This window comes from Solanum tuberosum, unplaced genomic scaffold, assembly GCF_000226075.1.
Source record: "Solanum tuberosum cultivar DM 1-3 516 R44 unplaced genomic scaffold, SolTub_3.0 scf00371, whole genome shotgun sequence".
NCBI lineage: Eukaryota > Viridiplantae > Streptophyta > Magnoliopsida > Solanales > Solanaceae > Solanum > Solanum tuberosum.
The window spans coordinates 322,143-347,382 of NW_006239294.1; the positions used below are offsets into that span (position 1 = coordinate 322,143).

Sequence of the window (25,240 nt, forward strand, 5' to 3'; positions counted from 1 at the left end):
GGAGTGGGGGTGGGGTGGGGGGAATAGAAATCATACCTTCATGAATGAAAAAAAATGTTGTATGAGAAAGAAGACTTTGAAGTTGATTATACAAAAGATGTATTGTGCCCCCATCAATTTATAGAAGATTGGAATAGATTTGGTCAATTTGTATAAAAAAAAATTTAATTAATTTTATAAATCTTCCAATTATTTTTATTATTTCTTAAGATGGTACGACTATAAAAATTATAGAAAAGGCATTCAATGATACTTGATTATGATATTTAGGGTTGCTTTTCAAAGCATGTTTAAAAAATGGAGTTGTATGAATCTATTACATTATTAAGATATTTTTTCCAAGTCCGATTTATTGATCAATAAAATGGAAATTAGCACTTAATTTTATTGGTTTACTTGTGAAATTGAGCCAATTCAATTGTTCACTTATTTAATGAGAAGCCCACTTTATCTTCTCCGCGCTTTTGATAATGCATTTTTACAAGAATAGAGTCTTTTATGTTTTGATCCTTTTTTTCATTATTTTTTAAAAAAAATTACTCATCGATTCAGATATAAGATATCATTATTGCCGGTCATATCAAATTCGATTTTTATACTCTCCCCACAACCTAGAAGAAGTTTGTAAGAAGGTAGGGAAATAACTACTAGATAATTTAGACAAATTGTTTTCTTATAATCTAATTTTTTATTTAAAACTTAATAATTTTAATATTTAAATAAAATAATAATTAAATATTAGAAAAAAATCTTAATTGTACAATCCTTTTTGCTATTATTTTTTCTCTATAGAATGAAATATATTGTTAATTGCTTTAGGGTTCTAGATGATTATAAGGCTTCACAAACAATCTAAATGAAACAAATCTAAAGCAAATAAAAGGGTAAATATACCGTTTGACTATGTGAAATTGAACAAAATATAAAAGGTATGTAAATAAGAAGAAAAAAAATCAAATTTAGTAAATAAATTGAGATTGGATCCGGATCCACAATAAAAAAAAAAAACAGGCCTATTAATATTTATAAGGAGAAATTGATAGAAATAGCCGTCTATCAATACATACAATAGCCGGCAAATCTATATTTTTATATACTTCTTCGTTCTAATTTATGTCTGGATATTATTGGATTTAACACAAAATTTAAGAAATAAAAAATTATTTTGAAATTTGAAGTTTAAAAGACTCACTGATAATTTATACGGTTATAAATCATTTCATGAAGAATAAAATAAGAATTTTATTATAGAATTGTTTTCCAATTATAAAAGGGTGACAACATTCTTTTTGAGACGGACTAAAAAATAAAAATGAGTCACATAAATTGAGACAGAAAAAGTATATACTATATATATATAAATAGCTAACAAATGTAATTATTTTTATCGACAGATTAAATTTGTAACTTGCATTTTATAAATTAGTTGACAAAACTTAGTTCACGGGATCTGATTTGTTTGTTCAATTGACTAATTGATCAATCTAACAAAGTTAATCTATTTTTTTATTTGTATTTTGACTTTTAGGAGGTTGTGCTTTAATTTTAGTTTGCATAATCACGTTACAGTGTTTGCAACGTGAAAGATTTTAATTAGATAGTGCTGAATTATGGAATGGATTAAAGAATTTTCAAATATATCATTTGCATGTGATCGACATGTTAGATTTATATTTCCATTACTATCACTTTTAGTTTTTTTTTCTCTTTCATTATTATTATTATTTGGATTTTGGGTTATGTATTTTCAAATCATCATTATAACGATTTTGAAGAAGATTACAAAAATAATTGATTTGTTATTGAAACGTTATTTATAGCTGGTTAGTATAATCACAAGATTTCTTCTTGCTTATCCATTCATCATAAATGATTATAAATAGATATGACGTATAAATGAGATAAATGAAGCTATTATTGAGGCAAACGATGGAATAGTGTCGGTTAGAACAAAACTCAAAATGACATTTATAATTAAATAATTGTTTCGTCAATGATGAATTTACATAATGAATTAAAGTGATAGCTACTTCTGATAAAGCAATTGTAGCAACTCCGACCCTTTTAATTATTATTATTATTTTTTATTTTTTTTTATTTTTATTTTTATTATTATTAGTCAAATCTTATAGAATAAAATAACACTTCAAATAGGTGGAAATGGACAAAGTATATTACTTTGTTTATACTCTATATTATTTCAAGCCTATATTTGATATTTGATAAGTGATGACGCTATATTCATTTAATTACCCCTCAAGATAGGCCTAAGCTTACTTCACCTTTAAAAATTATTTAAAATCTTGTCATTATGTTATGTCATATTCTTATTTTAATAATTGTTTAGACACATGAAAAGGGACCCCAAAATAAAGAGAATAAAAGGAAATGTCAATTGAAAACTGAACTTTATACTTAATATAATAATAATAATAATAATAATTAAAATAGGAGTTACACTAATTAATCACCGACACTCCACCCTCTTGTCCAAGTACCATTTTTTTCGATTCATTATTCGATATTTGTATTAGAGCTTTGATGTTTTGAATTATGATTGTATTATAAGATTATTAAAAAAGAAAGTATTCCATATATTTCAGGATCTTCTCTATTTTTTGTGACTCCAAAATCTAAACCAATCACAACAATAACATATATATCTTGTGTGCTCTCATAATAGAATTTTAGAAGGTGGAGAGGTTGTTTTCAATAGACCCTTGGTTTAAGTAAAGCATAACAAAACCAGTTAGAAAAGGAGATAATCGTAATGAAGAAACAATATAAATGATTGTAAAATTGAAGAATACGACAATAAAAGAATACCAATTATTATTATTAATAATAATAATAATAAGAAGAAAACATGATCAAATTCAATTTATCTACTAACTTCTATGTAATTCTCGATCTTCATATTCTCCTATCTAATGTCATGTCCTCAGTATATTGCAGGTATATCATATCTTGAATCATCTCTATAATTCCTCTTCAACCTATACCTCTATCTTTAATAAGATTCACCATAGTTGGCCAACTTCTCGCACATTCTCAATTTTCGTTAAGACATTTATGCATCTCTTCTTTTCTCGTTACTCCAAACCAAAACCCTTAATTATGGTGAAGTGTAGTCCTATCTATTAATGGTCAATGTAGCATTAATTATGAAAGATGTGACCAAGAGATTAAGGAAATAAGAGATATTATTGACTAAAATGTGAATGGTTGAAGATTTTGTTTGATTCTTTATTTTTGTTCTATTTACTTTGATATATATAAATATATTGTTTTTAAGAGGATAAAACTTTAGCTTGACGCATCATGTCAAATTATGAGCTGTTATCTTCTTAACTTTGAAGAACACTATTATCTATATTCCTAATTTTGACAGTAATACTCTTCTATTAATCATACAAAGGCTATTAATAGGACAAGTATGGCAAAGATATATCTAATTTTAATATATCAAATCAAATAGTGGATAAGAAATAATTTCAACGTATATAATTAAAATACACCTTATTTTAATACTATTCGTGTACACTCTACCAAATGATCCCTAAACAGTTTGATTAGTTCTAGGATGTTAAAAGGGGAGAAGTCGATCGGGTCAAATTGGGCGAATTAAATTAAGGAAATTTACATAAATTTCACTAGTTTAGGAGAGAATTATTTAGATACACTCTAATTTGCAATATTACAAATTTTACCAGATTTTGGTGCGTCTAGATACATACAAATACATGTATCTCGAGATACATGTGGTCAAAATTAGATCTAATTTGTTCTAGAAGACCTTTCACTTATTCTCCTCCCGTACCTACATTCTGATAGATTTCTTGGACATTGACAGATTTTTTTGGTGGGGTGAGGGCACATGTTCCTATATTCCCCAAGTGAGTTTGCAGATATGAAATTCATAACAAATCTCGCTTGTCTTCCTCGCCTCCCTTTCATCTCACTTGCCACTCTCATGTGTATCTAGCATCCTAAATACATGTGAATCAAACCAGATACATGTATATAGCGTGTATCTAGTGTGAATCGCATGTATCTGGGATACATGACTAACTCGCTCGCCTCCCTCTCTATTTCGGTCGCCTCTCTTCCTATTTTAGCGTATCTGGTAGTAAAAATACATATATTTAGACACTATGTGTATCTTCTTTAATATATGACTCTTAATTAATAATAAGATACGTAGTATTTTGAAAGTATAAATAATAATGATATACATAATAATGGATACATCTAATTATGTAATTTTTCCATTAAATTATGACTCATTATTTAGCTTATTTTGATCCGTTCGTTTAAGCCCAAATAATATTTGGGTGGGTCACTAACCCAAAGACTGTTGATTGCAACTCGTAATTTTCTTCAATATAGTTTTATTTAAGTTATATACTATTTCTCAACTCGTATTCATATATATATATATATTTTACTTTATTGAATATATGATTTACTATTCGAACATTTAACTTTCTATTCAAACAAATTAAAAAAAAGATTTCAACAATAAATTATATGCAAAATGACAAAATATTCAGAACAATTAAGGGCATTTGGTCTAGTGGTATGATTCTCGCTTAGGGTGCGAGAGGTCCCGAGTTCAATTCTCGGAATGCCCCTTTTCTTTTTTATATTCTATATGTACGCTGATTATGAATATATCTTTAAAGGATCGATACATGTATGATAACCATCATTTTAAGAAAAATATATTTTATTTTCTTGACACGTATAATTGCTTTTAGAGGTGTAGTCATGATTGAAATTACGAATTAATTTTATGTATGCTTTGTGTCAAATAACAATCACAATTAGTCAAGTATTATATGTGTGCATACGCATATATGTATAGTTTGAAAGAAAATAGTTCAATTTATACGTTATTATTCAAGATATATTCAACACCATGAATATATTTTTGAAGGATTGATACATGTATAATTATAACCACTACTTTGAAATTTTTATTTAATTTTCTTGGCACATATAGTTAGTGCTTTAAATTTTTCAAATATTTAGTGGTTTTTAAGACAAATTCAGAGTTCGGATCCAAAAGGACAATTTTTTTCCTAAAAAAACATAAACGGTATACCAATTATTTTTTTTACCAAAACGGTAAAATCGCTTCCTAGGGAGCGATATCTTTTAACGTATGTCGGACATGCCGTTAAAGCCTTCATTCAAATTGCTGCTGGACAGCGATTTTGTCAAAAACGAAGTTGGAAAATTGCTGCCATCGCAGCGAATTCAAGTTGGAGATTTTTTTTTTATTTTTTTTTTGCAAAAACACTGCTGAAGCAGCGAGTTAAGATTATTTTTTTTAGGATAACACTGCTGAGGCAGCAATTTTATAAAAAAAAAAAAAAAAAAAAAAATTAAATTTGGACAAGCAGCAATTTTAAATAAAGTTTTTAACGATGTAAGGAAAAAAACAAATTCGACTTAAAACGGCAGCGATTTTTAATTAAAAAAAAAGAAAAAAAGTTTTTGGACAAAATTGCTACTAGGGCAACGATTTTTAGTCATTGTATCAAAGGAAAATCGCTTCGTCAGGAGTGATTTTGCCCTTTTGATTTAAAAAAAAATTGATGTGCCCTTTTGAAATTTTTGACAATTTTTTTTACCCTTTTGGCTCTGGACTCGACAAATCCATATCCCTAAAAACACACATTTTCCATTTGTGCACTTGGCAAAAGGAATTAGACCACAATGAACAAAACAATATTCATCATTGTTGCAAAACTCTTGTGCTGCAATTTCCAAGAAAAATAATCATGCAATACTCAATTTGGTTCAATCTCAACTCATTTAAGCTTTCATCCATTTTAAGATAATTCTCAATCGAGCCCAACTTAATCTTCAATTTTAACCCGTTTTAAGACTCTTTATTTGCATTATTGTAAACTTGTAATGTATGTTCCTACATCGAATGTATGAAATACTTTTTATTTTATATCTTTTAGGATTTATCTATCAAATTGTAACTTTTTTGAAGAAAAAAAAATCTTGAGTTGAAAATTCAAAATTGTGAATTATAAAAGTTAAATAACAATATGTTAAAATATTGAGATTAAGCGGGTCACATTGGGCGGGTCATGATCCAACCTAATTTTTAGGTCATTTGAGCCCAAAATAGACTTGGGCGGGTCAAGACCCAACCCAATTTCTATTACAATCTATTTTAATATCTCTAATTTCAAAACTCGCCGATTTAACACCTCTATGTGGTACAATATGCTTATTTTTCGTGTAAATCATCATTAATGATGTGGGTGCAATTAAAATTCTGAAAATTGAAAATAATATTTGATTATGCTAAATGAAGTCATATTTGTAATTGAAATTCCGATATGAGTTTTTATGTGTTTTATCTCAATTAATAATCTAAATTACTCAATTATTATATATGTATATACTCATATATGATATATGTATAGTTCCCATAAAAGAAATTCAATTTGTAAGTTACTTATCCAAGATTAATTCAAGATCATAAATATATTTTCAAAGGATCGATACATGTATAATAACCACTAAAGTTTAATATAATTTAATTTTCTTGGCACATATAAGTGCTTTGGAATTTTCATACATTAGTTGTTTCAAAGACAAATCCATATCCCTGATCTATGTTGCTCGGACTCTTCCAAAGTACTACTGTGTTCATATTGAATTTCCAAAACTATACTAATTTTGAAAAATTCGACACATAATTATGAGACGTTTTTAAAGAATACGAGCAACATAATCACTAATTACAAGAACAATGCCCATCTTTGCACTCAGCAGCATAAGTAAATGGATAACAATGATCATAACAATCTGCAGCTGTCTTGCATACTGGTGAATCTGCTGCAATTCCCAAGCAAAACAAACCTACAAAATCATTAAAAAAAAAGTTTCTTAATTGTCAAAATAAAAATAATTTTTCAATTTAATCATATGATATTTAAAATCAAGTAGACGCAACAAATTTAAATCTAAGTTGAGTAGGTTCATTGATTAGGCAAAATCAATTGGCACAACAAATTTAGATTTAAGTCAAGTAGGTTCATAGATTGGGTAAAGTGTGAAAAAAATAGTTTTTGAGTTTTGATCATTTGACATTCAAAATCAATTGGCATAACAAATCCAGATCTGAGTCGAGTAGGTTCAAATCAGTAAAGAAATCAAAAAAATATTTAGGATATTTGAAACACGATATAATTTTCTGACAAATGATTCAATAAATCACTTTTTATATCGTAAAATCCTTTGTTTATAAAATTTGAACTTGAAGTCTCTTGTTGATGATGAATAAACCCTAGAACATCCTCCTAGTGGTTAAAACTTAAAGAATAAAAGTAAAAGTAATTAACTTGCATAGTGGTTTGGTCTAATAGCTAAGAACGTTTCTCCCCACACACAAAAAAAAAACTAGAAATTTGTCACTAAAAAAGAAGAAGAATAGAAATTAATTAGACACAAATAGTTAGGAAGAGAGATGAATTACACACCAACAATTGCAATTAAAATGGCATAAACCAAGAACAATGTTGTAAAGCAAACTCTAGTCATCTCTTTAGATATAAGTATAACACAAGCTTTTTTTATTATAATTTACTTGAATCAAGTTTTACTTTTATATATACACTTGTAGGGGAAATAAAATCTGATTTATGAAGGATTTAGATTGAAAAACATTAAATGTGTTTGACCATTTTGGGTGTTGTTTAGTTAGTTTGTACTTGTATAATTTGTCTCCTTGGGGAAAAAAAAAGGTAAATTGAAATAAATCAGAATCAAATGCATGTTTGACCAAGTTTTATACAAAATACTTACTTATTAAATAATAATAAAAATAATTACTCTATATTTGACTATTACTACTTTGTGTAGTCATTTAATACTTTCTCATAAATGAATTATTGGGGTGTGACACAACTCTTAAAAAAGATATTTAAGGACATAAATCAATTAAGGGTAAATTTACAATATTATTCAATGTGAAATCATAAATATAAACGTGTCCTTTAATTTGATCTCATTTGACATTTATGCTTTCCAACTTTGAATGTTTGGATTGACTTAAAAAGTAGATTTTAAGTCAAATATAAAAAGTAGGGGGAACGGATTGACTTTAAAAAATAGCTTTTAAGTCAAAAATAAAAAGTCAAACTGAAATAACTTTTAAGTCGAAAAATAAAAAGTTGGAGGAGACCTAATTTTGAGTTTTGACTTATTTTAAGTCATTTTTTACCTTGTCAAACACTTCCTAACTCATTTTAAATCATCATTGACTTATTTTAAGTTATTTTTTATATTTGTCAATCACTTCCAGAAGTCAATCCAAACAGCCTCTTACTTTTGATTTTTGACTCATTTTAAGTCATTTTAAATTTATTTTAAGTTATTTTTAACATTGCCATATACTTTCTAACTTTAAGTCTTTTTTTAAAAAACTTTTTAAAAGTTATTTTTATATTTGTCAAACACTTTTAGAAATCAAAAACTGACTTAAAAGTAGGTTTAACCAACATTAAAATCAATCCAAACACCCTCTTAACCTTGTATAAAATTGAACAAGTAGACACACATGTCCTACTTGACGTCCATTCGTATCCTACGTGACACCCTGCATGTCGTCCTACATATATTAGGACGCATGTATCTACTTGTTCAACTTTATACAAATCTACTTGTGAACACCCAAAATTACATATGTATAATCTTGTCCGCATTAAGGCGAAGGAATAAAGGAGGTACACTCTTTTAAGTCCCCGTTAAGGCGGAAGGAAAAAAGGGACCTGCAGAAGGCGCTTGCGTTTCGATTTGATACAGAGTAGAAGTAAATCAGAAAAGAGATAATAAGGAGATTCTTTACACATTTGAAAGAAACGACTGATGACATGAAAAACATTTTCTGTACAAACTTTTGAGGTGATACTAGTTTTTCCCCCATTTGAGAAATGTTCTAAATACATATTTACACAAGTTCAATGCCCAATAAGCCATACCTAAATAAATCATTTTTCTTTCATGTCGTCGTCATCCAAAGCGGTTTTCTTGCAGATGGGACACACGTTCTTCATTGACAGCCATCTTCTTATGCACCCCACATGAAAATCATGGATGCACGATTTCAATGTCCCGACATCATCCATGTTAACATACTCTTCCTGTCAAATGCAGTGGCATACGAAATGCACTTGTTAGAATCGTAAGAAAAGCAAAAGCACCATACAAACTACTAGACTGGTAAAAACTGCTCAATGTAGAGTCTAGTATCAACGAGTGAACTCACACGGAGTGATAATGATGGAAAGGCGCCTTTCAAGTTAAATGTTAATCACCATTTTTAACAGGTTACAGATAATGTTTATCATAGAGTTTACTTCTAACTACCTAATAAATCACAATGATTGTGTAAATATTTTTAATGCTATTGGTGCATAGAGAACTTAAACTCATCGCATAAACTCAAAGGAAGGATCTAAAGTGCTTGAAGTCATTATATCTAAATATTTGACCTGCTGCATTATGTACATTTCTGACAAGATAACAATACTCACCAAACAGATAACACAATTTCCTTCCTCGTGATTTTGGTCTGAGGAACAATAAATTGACTCGGTCATGCACTTTGAAATCAGTTCCTCCGACAAGCCAGTATTGACATGGCCAATTCTTTCTCCCAGAGCAAGAAGTTCCTGTTCACGTCAAAGTATCAAAGCTGAGAAGACGGCTGCAAGTTGAAAACAGAAAGCAAGACAAAGGTGCAAGTAGAGTTTCAGAACTTACCTCATAGCCCATGTCGTCAATGTCAAGTCTCATGTCCCTATGCTGATCAAACATGCTTCTGGATCCATAATAAGTAGAGCGGTCTGGAATAATAACACCCTGAAAGAACCCCCAAAGTTTCACATTCAACACGTCTTTAAGGAGATATGTTCAGAGATGGTAGAAATGATTAACGAAAATATCATATTAAAGCCAAGTTACTATCTACCGCTATTTGTATTCTCCATTATGCCAGATTGGAATACACAAGTGTCCATACAAGAAAGCAAAATAAATCCACTAAATTATGAGTAATAAAAATTGATGAAAAAAAGTAAGGATCCCCGAATGAATTTCATCAAGACTGATTGGATATAAGAAGGATCACAAGTCAAACAGTTTAACACAAACAGCTTAAATTAATGACACAAACCTACATATCATAAATATGTGTGCATGCATATTCCCAGTTAATCTTTCAAAGTGAAGCGCATTTTCCCTACATTAGCTGATTAAACAAATGCACAAAATACACCTGGGTAGCATCTATGATTTACACTGAAAATGATTTACACCAATATATACACACACATGTAAAGCAAAATAAGACTAGGACATTCCTGTGGCATGAAGCAGAAAGGTCATATTTTCATAAGAGGAAAAGAAAAACAAAAGACTGGGACATTCATGTGGCACAATGCAAGAAAACTAGTCACACCCATGATGCAAAAGACTTGTGTATTTGATATAGGGAGCCTAGACAGAAGCTAATCCCCTCACAAAAGGACGACATGCCAATTTCTTGAATAAGATGAGCATACACACCTCAGATGCAAGTTGCTCACGGAAACCTGCCTCACCAGCCAATGATCTGTACCTATCACTAGATACCCTAGTTCTCCCATTTCGGTCACTACTACGCAGTCCTAGAGTAGACAATGGTCGTGAATGTCTTGAGGCGTAACCTTCAGTAAACAACTGTGATCCATCATCTGAAGTCCCAACATGCCCATGACGCATATAGCTTGAAGAAGTCCTGAAAGTAGGGGAAGATCTTTGACTGTAGCTACTTCGGACTCCCCTTGAAGATGGCAAGCTGCCAGGCAAATGTTGAGGAAGGGAACTTCTGTTGGAGGTGAAATCATTGTGGTAATTCCCCATCTCCAGAGAGGTAGAGATATTGCCGGTAACCATATCATAGTGGTTCATATCATAACAAAAGAAGCTTGCATCTGCAGTTTACAAAATATTCTTATTAAAATCAAAACACAGCAAAGGATAACAAAACAATTTAAGAAACTAACCAGGAGCAAAGTTCCTCCCATGAGCAGCTGCAGGGGGCATGACAGCATGGTTCCATTCCCTTGCTGAAGAATTCGAACTTGGAGCTAGATAATTCACTGAACTACAATAATCAGTGGACGTTCTACTGCTGTTAGAGTGATGTGAAGGAGTACTTGTTATATGTGCCCTTCCTACATTATTTTGCAGATCAAATGCAGCTCTGCTTCTTACATTCCTCTGAGAACCCTCACCTCCAATAGACAGACTATTACCTCTGTAACTAGGATGTAAACCCCAAGTTGTGTAATGGGGGTCTGGATTTTGTTTTTCCTGCCAAGAGTCAGAAGGGAGATCAGATGAACTGCCAGCATCGAAGTATCTGCTTGTACTACCACTTTCGCCACCTGCAGGTATACCAGGACTCTTTCGTTTGTACGGCCCTCTCCCACTACCCATTGTGAGGTCAACAAGGCCGCCATCCACCCCATGATATGTCTGGCCGCCATGGGCTGATGAAGATGCTTGATGTGGATAATTCTCATGGATCATATGAAAGCCTCCAGTACCTGAATGCAGAAAAGGATCATGAAAAGGACCTTGAACCTGTGGCTGACAGTGTGGAATTTCCATATTTGGATTCGAGGAAGAATATCCACTTGGCCTAGAGGCATGCCCCTGAGAAGAATGGTGTACCCCGTCAATTGACATACTGTCCACTGGATAAACAATATTACTGCCTTCCGGAACACCGGCCCTTGCTGCAATTAAAAAGGAGACATTAACATGAGAAGGCTCTTTACTGTTTATTTATGTCCTCCCTATTTCAGACCATATAAATGGTCAACAAAGGTATACTTCCAATTTATACAGCCAGAAGGCATTATTTTGTTCACTACCCCTCAGCACTTCCACAAGAGTATCCTGTCAGATTGGTAATTTCCATGTTTAGCCAAGGTCAGTTCCTTTAATCAAAAGACAAACTCTGCTCTTTCAGTCCAACAGTCTAGTTCAAAGGCCATCCACTGGTTCTATACGTAGGTAGATTTTACATGGACCAGCTTTAATTCCATTTGCCTACAGGAGACGATCAATCATGAAGGCACCAGAAGGGCACATCATCTCAACACATGGATTCTGTCTTATAAAAAAGATGGAGTATTGAGTGATTTTATACTTTTAGCACTAATGTGATGATAGGATCATCTCCATAATTTAACGAGTTTATGGGCATTACACATCAATAACCAAAGGAAGGGAAAGAATGAAAAGGAAACATCATGATATGCTTAGATGGAGAGGGCTAATGGTATGTTATGAAGTTGCAGCTCCAAGACATGTGATGGATTTACTAATAGACCAATTCCAGGCAAAACTTAATAAGACGAAAGATTGGTCAAGCTTTATGTTAAAATGAAATCTGTACACCTAAAAGAAATATCAGTAGTTACCGAAAGGCAAAGGTGCCTGCTCTGGAACATTCCATCTCTGATCATCTTCCGTCCCAAATATCTGAGACATGTTGAATGAATTTCTGTGCCCCATTGTACGCGAATGTTAGCAATAAATTTATCTCTCCGCGAAAAGAAATCTGCATTCAAATAACAGGAGTCACCTCGTCATTTTTTTTCTTTTATACTGTAAGGAATATAAACAGTTACTCGGTGACACATAATTTGACCATTCAACTATACACCACAACATGACACATCAAAGATCCACATGAATCAACGTCACCCCCCCCCCTCTCTCTCTCCCCTTTCCTTCTTAGTGCACAAAGTAACGTATTGGAAAAGTATTGTCGATCTCCCCTTATCTTTAGAACCCGGACATGAATTCTATACAATTTCTTATCAAACAAACTTAAGACTTTTATTTCTACAAACCCCTACTCAAACCTATCTTCTTACAGAAACTTAGGACCTGTTTGGCCAAAACGCCCACTTACTGATAACAAATACAAGTCAGCAGAGAAAAAATGCTATCAGAAGTAATTTTTAGGAAAGTCAGGGAATAAGCTTAGGATTTCACAATAAAACAGAAAAGCTTGATCTAAAATTGTGAAGCTCCTTCACATAAAGTAATCAAAGAAAAGACATCTAGATGTGGTAGAATTATTTTTACTGAAAGCCACAATTAAATCTCACAGAGATGTGAAACTTACATATCAGCATGCAGGATTAGTCAAATGTGAGCTCATATGGTCCGCGGACTAAGCTATCCTGGGACTATAGTCCTGGTAAAATAATCCTTTGACTAATTCATCTCACTTGGGAGGTGAGATAAAATAACATCAACGTTGATGGGATAAGTGGGGACATCCCAGGATTAGGTTTCGGATTAAATTTATACTTTGTTTGGTTAAAGGTATAAATTAATATCAAGGTCAGACATCTAGATGTAGCAGAATTCTTGCACTGAAAGCCATAATTAGATCTCACAGAGATGTGGAACTTACAATTGTGTATCAGCATGCACGATTAGTCACATGTTTAATGGGCACAAGACAAACTACTTGATATGGCCAATCTGACGCAGATGACTCTTGCTATATGCTTAAAACCATTTTTTGCTTCCGATAGTTTTATGTTAAAAGGTTTTTCTACCCCACTTAGGTAGGAATAAGGTCTGCATACGCCCCACCCTCCCCACTTGTAGGAATATACTGGGTGTGTTGTTGTTAGTTTATGTTAAAAGTTAAGAGAAATACTTTGTCATATGTTGAATACATCCAGGTTAGTGGCATGAAATAACTTGTTATTGGCACAAGGCGGTGAGAGGTAAACCGCTCACTGAGAAACTTTTCGTAGGAGGAGATTTCAATGGACACATTGGGTCAACCCCAAGGCCCAAGGGGTTATGACGATGTGCATGGAGGCTTTGGTTTTGGGGATAGGAATGAGGGAGGAGTCCCGATTACTTCCTCATTAGGAAGAATGATAAAAGTCTTTGTAAGCACTGCAAGGTTATCCCAAGTGAGAATCTTACTATCCAACATAAGCTCTTGGTGATGAATTTGGAGATGAAGTGGACGAAGAAGAGGGTTGTGTGAGACCTGTCAAGGATCAAGGTGGATAGTTTGACTATGGCCAGTGCTCAAGAGATAGCGGAGAAGTTGTTGTCCATAGGGGTGGGGGTTAGTGGGGATGCGAACAATATGTGGGATAAGACAACTAATTGCAACATGGAAGAAGTTAGAGAGGTGATGGCAGTCTCGAGAGGTAGCTTAAGTGGCCATAGAGGGGATTGGTTGTGGAATGGGAACGACCAAGGGAAAGTGGTAGCAAAAAAGGTGGTGAAGTGAAGTTGGTGGAGAGTAAGAATAAAGAGGAAAAGCGGACACATAAGGAAAGATATAAGATAGCGAAGGAGGTAATTTAGCAATTACAACGACAAAAATGACAACTTCTAAACATTTGAATGTAGAACTAAAGAACAAAGGCGGGGATAAAATTGTATAGGCTAGACAATGCCTGATAGAGGAGGGCCGGAGGGATTAGACGAAGGTGACAATTATATTTCCATAAATTCTTGAACAAAAAGTCGAGATCGAGACATTGTGCTTAGAGACTTGGAGAATTACGAGAAGTGTTACAATTTTGGGCATGTAGGTGAATAAAAGTTGAGAAGGTTAAGGGTGTGATTCAAAGGATGCACAGGGGAAGAGCAATTAGCCAGACAAGATCCGGATGGAATTTTAAAAGAGCACAGGCAAGGAATGTATGAAGTGGCTGACTGAATTGTTTAATGTCGTTTTTTAAGACAGCAATAGTGTCCGAAAAAATAGAGGTGGAGTACAATGATCTGTTGTACAAGAACAACGGCGACTTCCAAAATTGCAACAACTATAGAGGTATCAAACTCCAAAGCCACAAATTTAAGATAGGGTGATGGAGATAAAGGTGAGGAAGGGCATTTCTATTTTCGAGAACCAGTTCAGATTCATGCCGGGAAATTCAACTACAAAAGTCATCATCTAGTTAGGAGACTGTTGGAACAATATAAGGAGAAGAAGAGGGGCTTACACATGGTGTTCATCAACCAAGCATACGACAAAGTTCTAATGGAGGTGCTTGAAGTCTAAAGGTGTACTTGTGGCATACACTAGTGCAATTAAGAACATGTAAGAGACTCAAAAGCACTTCCCATGAAGTGGCACCAAAGATCAACTCTTAGCCCATTTTTATTTGCCATGGTGATGACTGTATTGGCGCGACAAATCTAACCCCACTATTCTAGTCATTCTTCTAGCAACTTTCAAGTAAAATGTTCTCTAGAACTTTTTCTCCTCGGCTTTTTATTTATAGTTTCTTTATTTATTAAGTAAAGTGCTTTATTACTAACCAGTACCAAGCGAGTACCATAGAAAATACAGAAGGAGAACTTAACCACGGCTAAAAGTTCAGGGAATCTAAAACATCCCTAACTGTTTAAATGCTATTTTGAAAGTTCACCAATGTCACATAATTATGTTTTGTATATATCTAGATTTAACATGAAAATGTGATCTTTCTCCCCCTATAGCATTTCTCTCTCCTTGCAAGGCAGACGATCCCATATAATACATAAATGGATCATCTCCCTCAGTTGTGTCTATACTGTCTGTTTTCTGTCTCTGCCAGCAGTTCAACAACTGCTTCAGTTTCTGTGCACAACCCAAAAAACACCAGATATGTCTAGAAACAAGCCCATATCTGACAAGTTGGGCTGCAATGAAGACATAGATGACTAATTCAGGGGAGTGTTCACATAGAAAACATCTGCTTCACAGAGTAAATCCTCTCCACTGGAGCTTATCTTATGTTAAACATGCTTCATGTGTAGCTAACCATCCAAATATTGACACCTAACTTTTTATTCATGATATTGAAATTTGGGTATCTCTCCTTTGGACATTGTTCCCACAACTTCCTTTATTACTCTTCCGGTGCCAATTCAAGCTACACTAATGATGTCTTAAAAGTTGACGTCACTACAGCTATTTGCACTAATCGAGTAGATTTTATTTTTTTGGAAAATGGTAAGGATTGTATTTAAAACAGCACTAAGAATGTGTTGGGAGCTCTGTACAATCTGGCAAAGAAAAAAAAACTACATCCCATCCTAGGCATGTAGGGACTCTAGCAGCTAATCGAGTGTAGATTTCTTTTTGTGCGTGTTATAAACAATTCCTTTCACAATATAATTACCAGCATACTCCCGAGGAAAAATCCCAATGCCCATTCTTTCCAGTGATTGTTTACTTGTTCAAGTACTACTCCGCCAACACTGTTCGGGTGATTGATTACTATTTCTGTGATTTTGTTTTAGTATTTTCTTTTGGAGTTAGCAAGACTCAAGTTATTTCACCACCTTGAGCTGAAAGTCGAGAGAATTATGTCATTTTTCGTTAATAAATTTAGGTTAATAGTATGAATAGTTCTTCATGATTGTGTCATAATTAAGAATACTAAGAATTTTAAACATTATTTAGTTTAAATATTCTCTGTCATCATATATGTTCTCACTACTTACTCAATTAGTATTTTTTTTTCGTTTACTTATCTTCACAATTCAAAAGCTAAAACCTCGCCGAGGAACCTCGACAAATAATAAGAGGTACAATATAGAATTTTTCTTTTACCGCAGAGGTCCAACAAAGCTATAGAAGTAAATGAAAAGCAGAACTGTCTAGGCGAAAGGTTTACTCCTTAATATATAAATGGCCCAAAAAAAATAAAACCGCATGTAGAAACAAATTGCTATCTATCCAATAATAATGTAAAGCCCCAATTCATATACATAGCAGGGAAGGCTCCCTTTCAGTGTGTACTTCATGGAGAAAGGTTTCCAAGAGAAAGTAGATATTTACTTCTCAAATACATCCATTCCTCTTGTTGTTGTCATACTAGCTACCATCTGTATCATCCTCTGTCGCCCGTACATATAGTTAGGCTCTTAAGTGTAGAAGGACTATAATGCCTGGGTCAGTGATTAAAAGAAAGAGAGATTTTCTTTGATTTTTGAAAGGTATAGAAAATAAAGGAAGCTCTACGTCTCCAACTGGGCTATTGTGGTCTAGATTAGCATCAACATAGAATTTTTTGTTTCTTGTCTTTACATTCTTGGTCCCTTGATGGAAAAAGTTAAAAACCTATAAGACGATTATTACAGTTCAACTTGAATTAGGTTTTATTAGTTAACCATTTTCCATGTCTAACACAAATATTCAAGTTGTAGATGTCATCCGCCGCCTCCTTTTCGGCGTACTCTTGAAATAAGTTATTTTTCACAAAAACAATATTTACAAACTGAATCACCTTCACAGTAGCACTTATGCAACAAACATTAGCTGCCGAACCTTTTCTTTGTTATGTTCCAGTTACATTATATCTTTCTTTAAATTAAAGCATAGATTCTACTTAAACGGTAATCTTAACTTAGCAACTTTGAATGGGTCTGATGACGAGGAATCTCTTACATTTATACATCTGTGAGAGAGTCTATAATGGTTAATGGAATTTCATTTGAACTTTGTCAGGAATAGCAAAGGATGTTCACACAGAGATCATTTATCCCCATTACTTTTCTGCTTTGCCATTGAGATGATCAATAAGCTGCAGGAAAACCAATAAATGGAGCATGTCTGAATGGTTTTATGATAAAAGCTATCAGTAGAGCATAGACTGAAAAATCAGATCTAATATAAGCAGATGAGATACTAATTTTCTAAGATCCTCAATTGAGACAAATCTGTCACTGTTCAAGACCTTGACATAGTTGGTGGCAGTGTAGTGGCTCAGAACAAGTACAACGAAATCGGAGTTCAAACCATTGGGAGGTGCATAATAACCATTGTTCTAACTACAATCAAGGGGTGATTGCACATGAGTTCCTTACAAACAGCCTGGATCTTCCCCTAGGAGGCAAATTCAAGGAGGGAGAGCTTTGGCTACTACAGCTCAAGAAAGTATTGAAAGGATAGAAAAAGAAGTACAATGTCAAAAGGAGGGAGAAGTATTTGACAGAAAAAGCTCTTATCTACATCTTCATATTCTAGAATTGGTGCCTTAAAAAACTGAAAATCTAATGAGATAGGCAATTTTCATCAGGTGAGTTGGGAGAGCTGGATAGAGACAGAGCCCTATACGAACAGATGAGCCTCGGTAGGAATGGAAGCCTTAGTATCTGGAAATAACTATGTTCAACTGAGCCCTTTTGGGATGGTTATGGGAGATAGAAATAGATGAAAGTGTTATACGGAGGGAACTGATCAATGAAATGTATAAACGCATACATCTTGGATGGTTATCAAAGAGGCGAACCACCCTTATAAAACAAGCTAATGGAAAAGATCATGAAAAAGAGAGGACTTCCTGAAGTTTAAAGGAATCTCTTTTAGGAACGGAAACTGTACACGATGTTGACTCGATATTTGGTGAGGTGGTATTATTCTAACCAGCTGAATTTTCTGATCTCTTTTCAAACACAAACTGCAAAGAAAGCCATAGTTGTGGAGATTCTTAATGCAAGGTTGGGCAGATGGCACCAGACATACATTTAGACAAGTATACAATACTAAAAATTGACAATGTGGAAAGATTTCCTGGCAACTATACAAGCTTTTCATGATTAGGGTGATAAGATGGTCTGGATGGTGACATTCCCAAATTATTCTCCAAGAAGTCTTACCATACTTCCTGCTTGAGGGGAGAAGTAAGACCATTTGGAAGACAATATGGAAATTGGAACCACCCAAAAAGTGGCATCTTTCACATGAAAAAGGTACATTATGGTCAATGACGGAAGTATTGTTATAAAGACAACAATATCATTGAATTATACAGTATTATCCATTTCAAAAACAATATTAAAGTAAGAAGACCTTAGTGGTAAAGAGATGTGAATCATTTCTAAGCTCATTAAAACTTTATGCTGCCTGCTTTCATGCTCAAGATTAACCCAGAGCAATCAGAAAACAAAGCCAACACATGGACAGCTGACAAGTTGTCTGAATATATGAGCCTAAAGAGCAAATTGTCACTAAGCAAGCTAATGATAGAAATGATACATCTATTGCATATAATTTAACCAAAATTGATGCAGTCATGATAATTTCTTTCTAAATGTTAACTTAGTAAGGATTAGAAAATGGGAAGAATAAGTTGTACTTATACTGGGGATGGATATCTAGGACCTTTCCTATTGAACTACTCAAAATTGAATAGGAAACAAGAACACAAGCTAAACCACTTGACTACTCCTGCTGTTTCAACAAGATGACACGAAATAATAAAGATAGCTCATTAATAAAGCTAAAAAGAGAAACATATCACCACAAGTACCTTTGACGAGCCATACCACCAAATAGACATGGCCAATTTGGTTTCCCTCATCCCATGGCAGTCTCACTGAAATATGTTCCATTAAGAAGAAGCCACTACAATTTTTGTGTCCATCAATCTTTCTGATAATGACTGTTTCAAGGTTCAGAACTCAGGCAAATGCAGGACGAAGAGCGAGGGGTGGGGGAGGAGTACGAGAGTATCTCTGGAAACACTTATTAATGTTGTTTTTATGAGATGTACCGGTGTAAAAGAGCATATGAGAGTTTAGAAAGAAGCAACTGCAATCTTTTGTATGAAATGCACCAAAACAAGTTGGCTTATAGAGAGATAGAAACTAAATGGATAATGATGGTACGAGACAAGTTAAGAATAATCTTGTCAGAGGGAGAAAGTATAGAAATAAATTTGTCAACTGTACCAGATATGCTTCATGCTTGACTAACTAAGTTTAGTACGAAATATTGAGAGTACAAAATAGGGATAGAAGCAAAAACTGTGAAATGGCTGTAAAAGCTTCCATCATTGCATCTACTTGCAATGTGAAATATAAGAGGCACCTCCTCATGAAGATTGTGGGTAGTACAAAAGGATGAATAGTGACGGGTACCAATGAGCCCCAAAGAACTAGATAGAAATCCTCAAAGCTATAGATGTGTTACTAGTTAGAGAATTTTCTTACATCAATGGGAGCTCAACCATAAATACATAGGCTAACTGGTAATACACATGTTTTCTCATTCATCGCAACCAACTATGATAGTTGTCCTCCAATATTGCATAGACCAAGCAACATTATGTTTAAGTGTTCTAAGGAGTTGCAGCAGACTTAGCAATATACTAGCATCAATGTGCTACATCGTAGTGGTACAACTACGAAAATGTACCTTCCATTGGACCCCAGCTCTGCATTGTGATGCCATTCAGAGAATATATTGATCAGGATTGCTCTCTCACTCTATTTCGAACTAAGCCATCAATAGAGTAAGATTACAACCTAAGACTCCAAAGGGGCACAGGAACACTAGCTCAATAGGCTCAATTAAAGGAATTACCAGCATACAATTGAATCAGGATAAAATCAGCTGTCATTGAGAAAAGAGAGAGAGAATGTTGCATCTAGTGAGCACTACAGTATCTGCTCAGCGTCTCTCTCTTAACCTTAGAAGGGATATTGTAATAAAGTTGCAACACACTCAAACTGTGCACCATTCAGTTCTATTCACCAGCAAACAATTCAAAGTATCCACAGACAAGAGATGGTACACATCTGCCCCCATGTCACTACCAACAGATCCACCATTACAGAGAAAGTAAACAAATCCCAGTCAAAAATGTGCTTTGGAAGCAGCATGGTCAGCAAGAACCTCATCTCGTATCATCAATAAAAAATGGCATAAGCAAGACAGTCTTTCCAAGAGAAAGTGGCCCCATACTACCAGCAGTTGTCAAAGTGCAAAGGAGTTCCACAACTGCTCAGAAAGTTAGCTGCAGCCTGTAGAATGAACTTCAGGTTTTCCAGAAATGCTCACCCCACAGTTAGTGGCAGCCTGTAAAATGAACTTCAGTTTTTCAACAACCCCTCACCCCCCAATAAGTGGCAGCGTCTAAATGACTTCAGGTTTTCAACAACTTCTCACCCCATCAAAGAAGCATCTTTCGGAAGGTCATTAATTCTGCAACAATAGCAGAACCTATTTCCTATGAGCTCTTCACACTCAAAGGTTGAAGGGTAAGAGACTGCAATAACAGCAGTTCAGTCTAATCAATCTTGATAAGAACACCATAAGAATGAGATCTCTTCATAACCTGCCAGATTGACCAAGAAGTTGCTTGCAACATCATGTATGATTGAGGTTCTATACAATAGCAAAGCTAGTTAGCTATCCACCAAATAAATACCCTGCAGGATCTCCCAGATTATTTTTCAGTGAGAAAGATGAGAAGAATCAGAAATATAAGTATGACCTATCCTAATTATCTGAGACGGTAATAAGAAATCCGGACTGAGATTGAAAAAAGAAAGGAAGAACAAGAAGATGCTAGAGCAAAAGCTGGAAACAAAAAGAACAATGTAAGATGAGGAAACTGCTCCTTAAAATAAGTACTATAGATAGAGATATGGCTGGACTGAGAAAGGTAGGTACCAAAACCCCTCACCTGTACTTGCAATATGTCCTCATCCCAAGCCCTCACATCAACTTATGTTGTGTCAAAACAAGATATGCCAATGGAATGACATTTGATCATCATGCCCAATATTAAGCTCAAATCAACTCCAACAAAGCCCTAGTATGAACTATTTAGCCCAGGAAACCCATTCTTATGAATCTAGGGCAATATCCTTCATCTGACAATAATAAGCCACCAGCCTCCCTAGCCTGCATACGAAAAACCATCTAAACCTAGATACTCTGAAAGGAAATATAGGAAAATGCTAGCACATAATCCTAGGAACTCAGTGCCTAAGCAAAAAATAGAGATTACAAAGTGGGCGCTTAGCAGAAAGATGGGAGATAGATATTTGCTAATATAAAGCCACTGTCACATGGCTTTGGATAAATGTTTGCATAGAGTCATTTAAGTTAGTTCCTCATATTTCTTCAAGTACATATCCCAGTACATACAATCCCAAGTTATCATCAAAAAATTAGACAACAAATGCTGAAAAGGGTCATAAACAAGAAAAAAGATCATTTATAAAAGAGAGCAAACAATATAAGCTTTATTCAAATAAAGAAGTTAATGAAATAAAGCTAAATGTTTTTCAAGTTCTCGAAATAGTCCAAGGGAAGTAACTTTACATGGAGCCCAAAAAAATAAAAAGTATATTATAAGCAAATACAGACAGCTCAGTGCTAAAATGTATCACTGAGTAGAATAAAGGGACTGATCAAATGTTATTTCCTTACTTTATAAATGGAAGTGTTCAAATATGTAAGAGGAAATTTTTTGAAGAATAACATTGACATATCATAATATGTGGCATCATATCCTCCTGTGATCCAGGAGAGGTATTGGCCAAAGAGAACTCCCGACATCTAAAAGCAACACGGTGCAGGCAGATGCTCCACCTAAATTTTTTGAACGATAGATCGCAAAGCTAACAATTTGAAAATTTACACAAAAAAAAAGGATATGCTTACATGAACAAGAGAGTCTCACTCAAATCTGGTCAGCCACAAAGGAAAAGTATTATGTCTTCAGGTCCTTGCAAGGTCTTTAACTCTGCGGCGGTGTGGTATACTGTTGCAAATAAAACATGTTTCACTTGTGTTGGAAAAATTATGAATCAATAGTACACATCAATGGCATAAACAAAATCTTGATTTTTAGGGACCACTGTAATACTATATGCAACTAAGGCCCCGCAATCACAAGTTATGATTGTCTCATGTCCTTGCAAAACATAATACCAACTATCAACATGCATATCTAAAGGAACTCAAAATGCATCCATGAAATCAATTTCAGGACAATGGAATGTGCAATCAACGGCATAGCTCATGGTAGAATGGCATAAAACTGACTCTCAGCTCCATTTCTATTTGACTTAAAATTCATGGACAAGGTGTAATTTCTTATCCAAATAAGTTGCATCACTATGAGACTCAAATCCTAGTTTATGGGAAAAAATTCACACTGAGACCTCTATATCCATGGATCCATCACATCTCATCTTTCTTTGGTCCCTAGACCCCATAGGTGAATTTACTCCCTAACAGTTATAATACACTGGCCACCTATTTTTGAGAAAAGGAATTTCACGCTGGTCATTTAAAAGCCACACACACTCAAACATGGTGAAAAAATTATCCTAACCTTACTTGATATAAAGAACTTAAACAAGAACAACAGCATACACCACATAGTCCCACACGGTATAAAGAACTCAGAGGTATTAGTAGATAAAACTGACTGCCACTATGAGTGGCTAAATGTCAATGTTCCTCTTAGACCAAATTTGAGATTCCACCCTAGCGAGGGAAATAGAACTAAAACAATTAACAATAATAAGAAAAGGAAGCGTGCGCGCGTGCGCGCGTGCGCATACACACACACACACACACACACACATATATATATATGTAGATGGATTTTACTATTAGCTTAAATCATCAAAAAAAAAGGTTCAAGTCAAATTACTCGTTGTATTTACTTGGGTGAAACAGAGAGGTTTGTGGAATGGAGGTAAAAACAGAGGAATAAGGATTTTTCAGTGATTTAGCAAGTTAGAAAGTGAAGAAGGGAAGTACTACTTCAAACTTTCCATAAAAGAGAAAACTATATCACTTTTACTGCTCTCCCAATCATACCAAACAAAACTAAGCCATGAATACTTCACAGGAGTGTAATTAACCAACCAATTTCTCTCTTTTATCCTCCCTCTCTCCCTCCTTCCCTTTTTGATAAATAATTAATGCTTTCAGAAACTCCTATATGCAGCATATAGCTTCCTGGACAGCAAGATTTCCACATTTACGATCTCTAGTTAATGTAGCCACTTACCAAATTGGTGTATCAAATATTCAATTTTCTTAACAACAACAACAACATACCCAGTATGATCCCACTTGTGGGATCTGGGGAGGGTAGTGTGCGATGAATAACTACAACTATGGTTCACTTCCAAACTGGGAGACAGCGTCGGTCACATGAATCATCAATATTCATTGTCCCCTTCCATTCCAATCCTCAAAAATGATGTCTTTTCTTAATCCATGAGTAAATAGTCCATAGATTCTACTTTCTTTGAAATTATATCAAGTCCCCGGTATTTATTTATAATTTAAAACAAAAAAAACATACACTTGATAACTTACCCTCAAAATTAAAAAACTGAAAGTTCAAACAAACAAAAAATCTTAGATAATAAGTAGAAAAAAAAAACATAAAACAATTATTCATGCAAAATCTGTAAAGCAGCATACAACAAAAACTAAACGATCGGGTGAGAAGATCAGCTCGGAATAAATGGTTTCTTTTGGTTAGAAAATCGCAACAAATTAAAGCCTAAAACCCAACAAAAAATCACAAAAAAGGAACAAAACAACCGCAGAAGAACATAAATTTGATAAAATAACAACGATCGGGTACGAAAATCAACTCAAACCCAATAATTTTTACAATCGATCAACCGAACAAAACCGAAAAAAAAAACATTAAATAAACAAACAAACAAAGGACATGAACTTGATAGAAACAATAACATAGACTAAACCGATGATCGGTGAATTACCGGAAATTTTTTGCCGGTGAAGAAACCGGTAGCTTTTGCTTGTGGATGATCGGTTGATTGAGACGAATAAATTTAATTTATGAATAAAAAAAAAATTTAGAACTAATATAGGGAGATAATCATTATTTTTATTATTAGATAAAGAAAAGACAAACACGTAAAGAGAGAGAAAAAAAAGAGAGTAATTTTGTGCACTCAAGGCAAATGAATTTACATAGCGGTTTGGATTATTTTATAGGAGTAGTGGCCTCTCTTTTTCTTTTTTTCTTTTTTTTTATTCGATAGTAGCATCTTGCATTATTCGATCTCGAGTTTGAATTCTGATTAAGAAATGTTTCCCCCAAATGGAGAGAACGGGTCTTGATCTGAAACGCTTCTCCCTTAATGGAGAGAATTCGGAATAGTCGAATGTTGATGTAAGTGGAAAACCAAAAAATATAATATAACATAAAAAAAAATATTTTTAATAAATATTGTTATGGAGGTTGAATGTTATAGAGATATTTGAATGCACTATTAATTCAAGCTTTATTATTTGTTAATTAAGATATACGTTGTTTATTTGTTTATATTCGGTTACTATTCATGAGGCAGACATGGAAGTTAGAATTGATATTTAGGT

At 33.9% G+C, this 25,240-nt stretch overlaps 2 protein-coding genes and 1 non-coding gene across 10 annotated transcripts in view; 1 reads left to right on the top strand and 2 right to left on the bottom strand.

Annotated features, from left to right (window-relative positions):
- LOC107063518 (peroxidase 21) overlaps positions 1-107 on the bottom strand; it is an 8,470-nt gene extending 8,363 nt beyond the window's left edge. Inside the window, exon 1 of the mRNA XM_015315480.1 lies at positions 37-107. The gene's annotated coding sequence lies outside the window, so the exon portion shown is untranslated. The remainder of the gene's footprint in view (positions 1-36) is intronic.
- Positions 108-4,562: 4,455 nt separating this feature from the next.
- On the top strand, positions 4,563-4,634 carry TRNAP-AGG (transfer RNA proline (anticodon AGG)). The gene has a single exon. It is a non-coding gene; the product is annotated as a tRNA-Pro (tRNA).
- Positions 4,635-8,798: 4,164 nt separating this feature from the next.
- Positions 8,799-24,735, bottom strand: LOC102589403 (uncharacterized). 8 transcript variants are annotated; one of them, XM_015315467.1, is made up of 10 exons: positions 24,619-24,735; positions 22,545-22,625; positions 21,540-21,760; positions 19,380-21,282; positions 12,507-12,646; positions 11,079-11,816; positions 10,600-11,006; positions 9,796-9,894; positions 9,567-9,704; positions 8,799-9,173 (listed from the first exon to the last, which is right to left on the bottom strand). In XM_015315467.1, exons 5-10 carry the CDS (start codon positions 12,598-12,600, stop codon positions 9,021-9,023), a joined length of 1,629 nt encoding a protein of 542 aa, XP_015170953.1. In that variant the 5' UTR covers positions 12,601-12,646; positions 19,380-21,282; positions 21,540-21,760; positions 22,545-22,625; positions 24,619-24,735; the 3' UTR covers positions 8,799-9,020. The 8 variants fall into 8 exon arrangements, with proteins under 8 accessions (XP_015170953.1, XP_015170952.1, XP_015170951.1 ...); XM_015315466.1 differs by having other exon boundaries at positions 19,380-19,511; positions 22,526-22,625; XM_015315465.1 differs by having other exon boundaries at positions 19,380-21,188; positions 22,526-22,625.
- Positions 24,736-25,240: the final 505 nt, after the last annotated feature.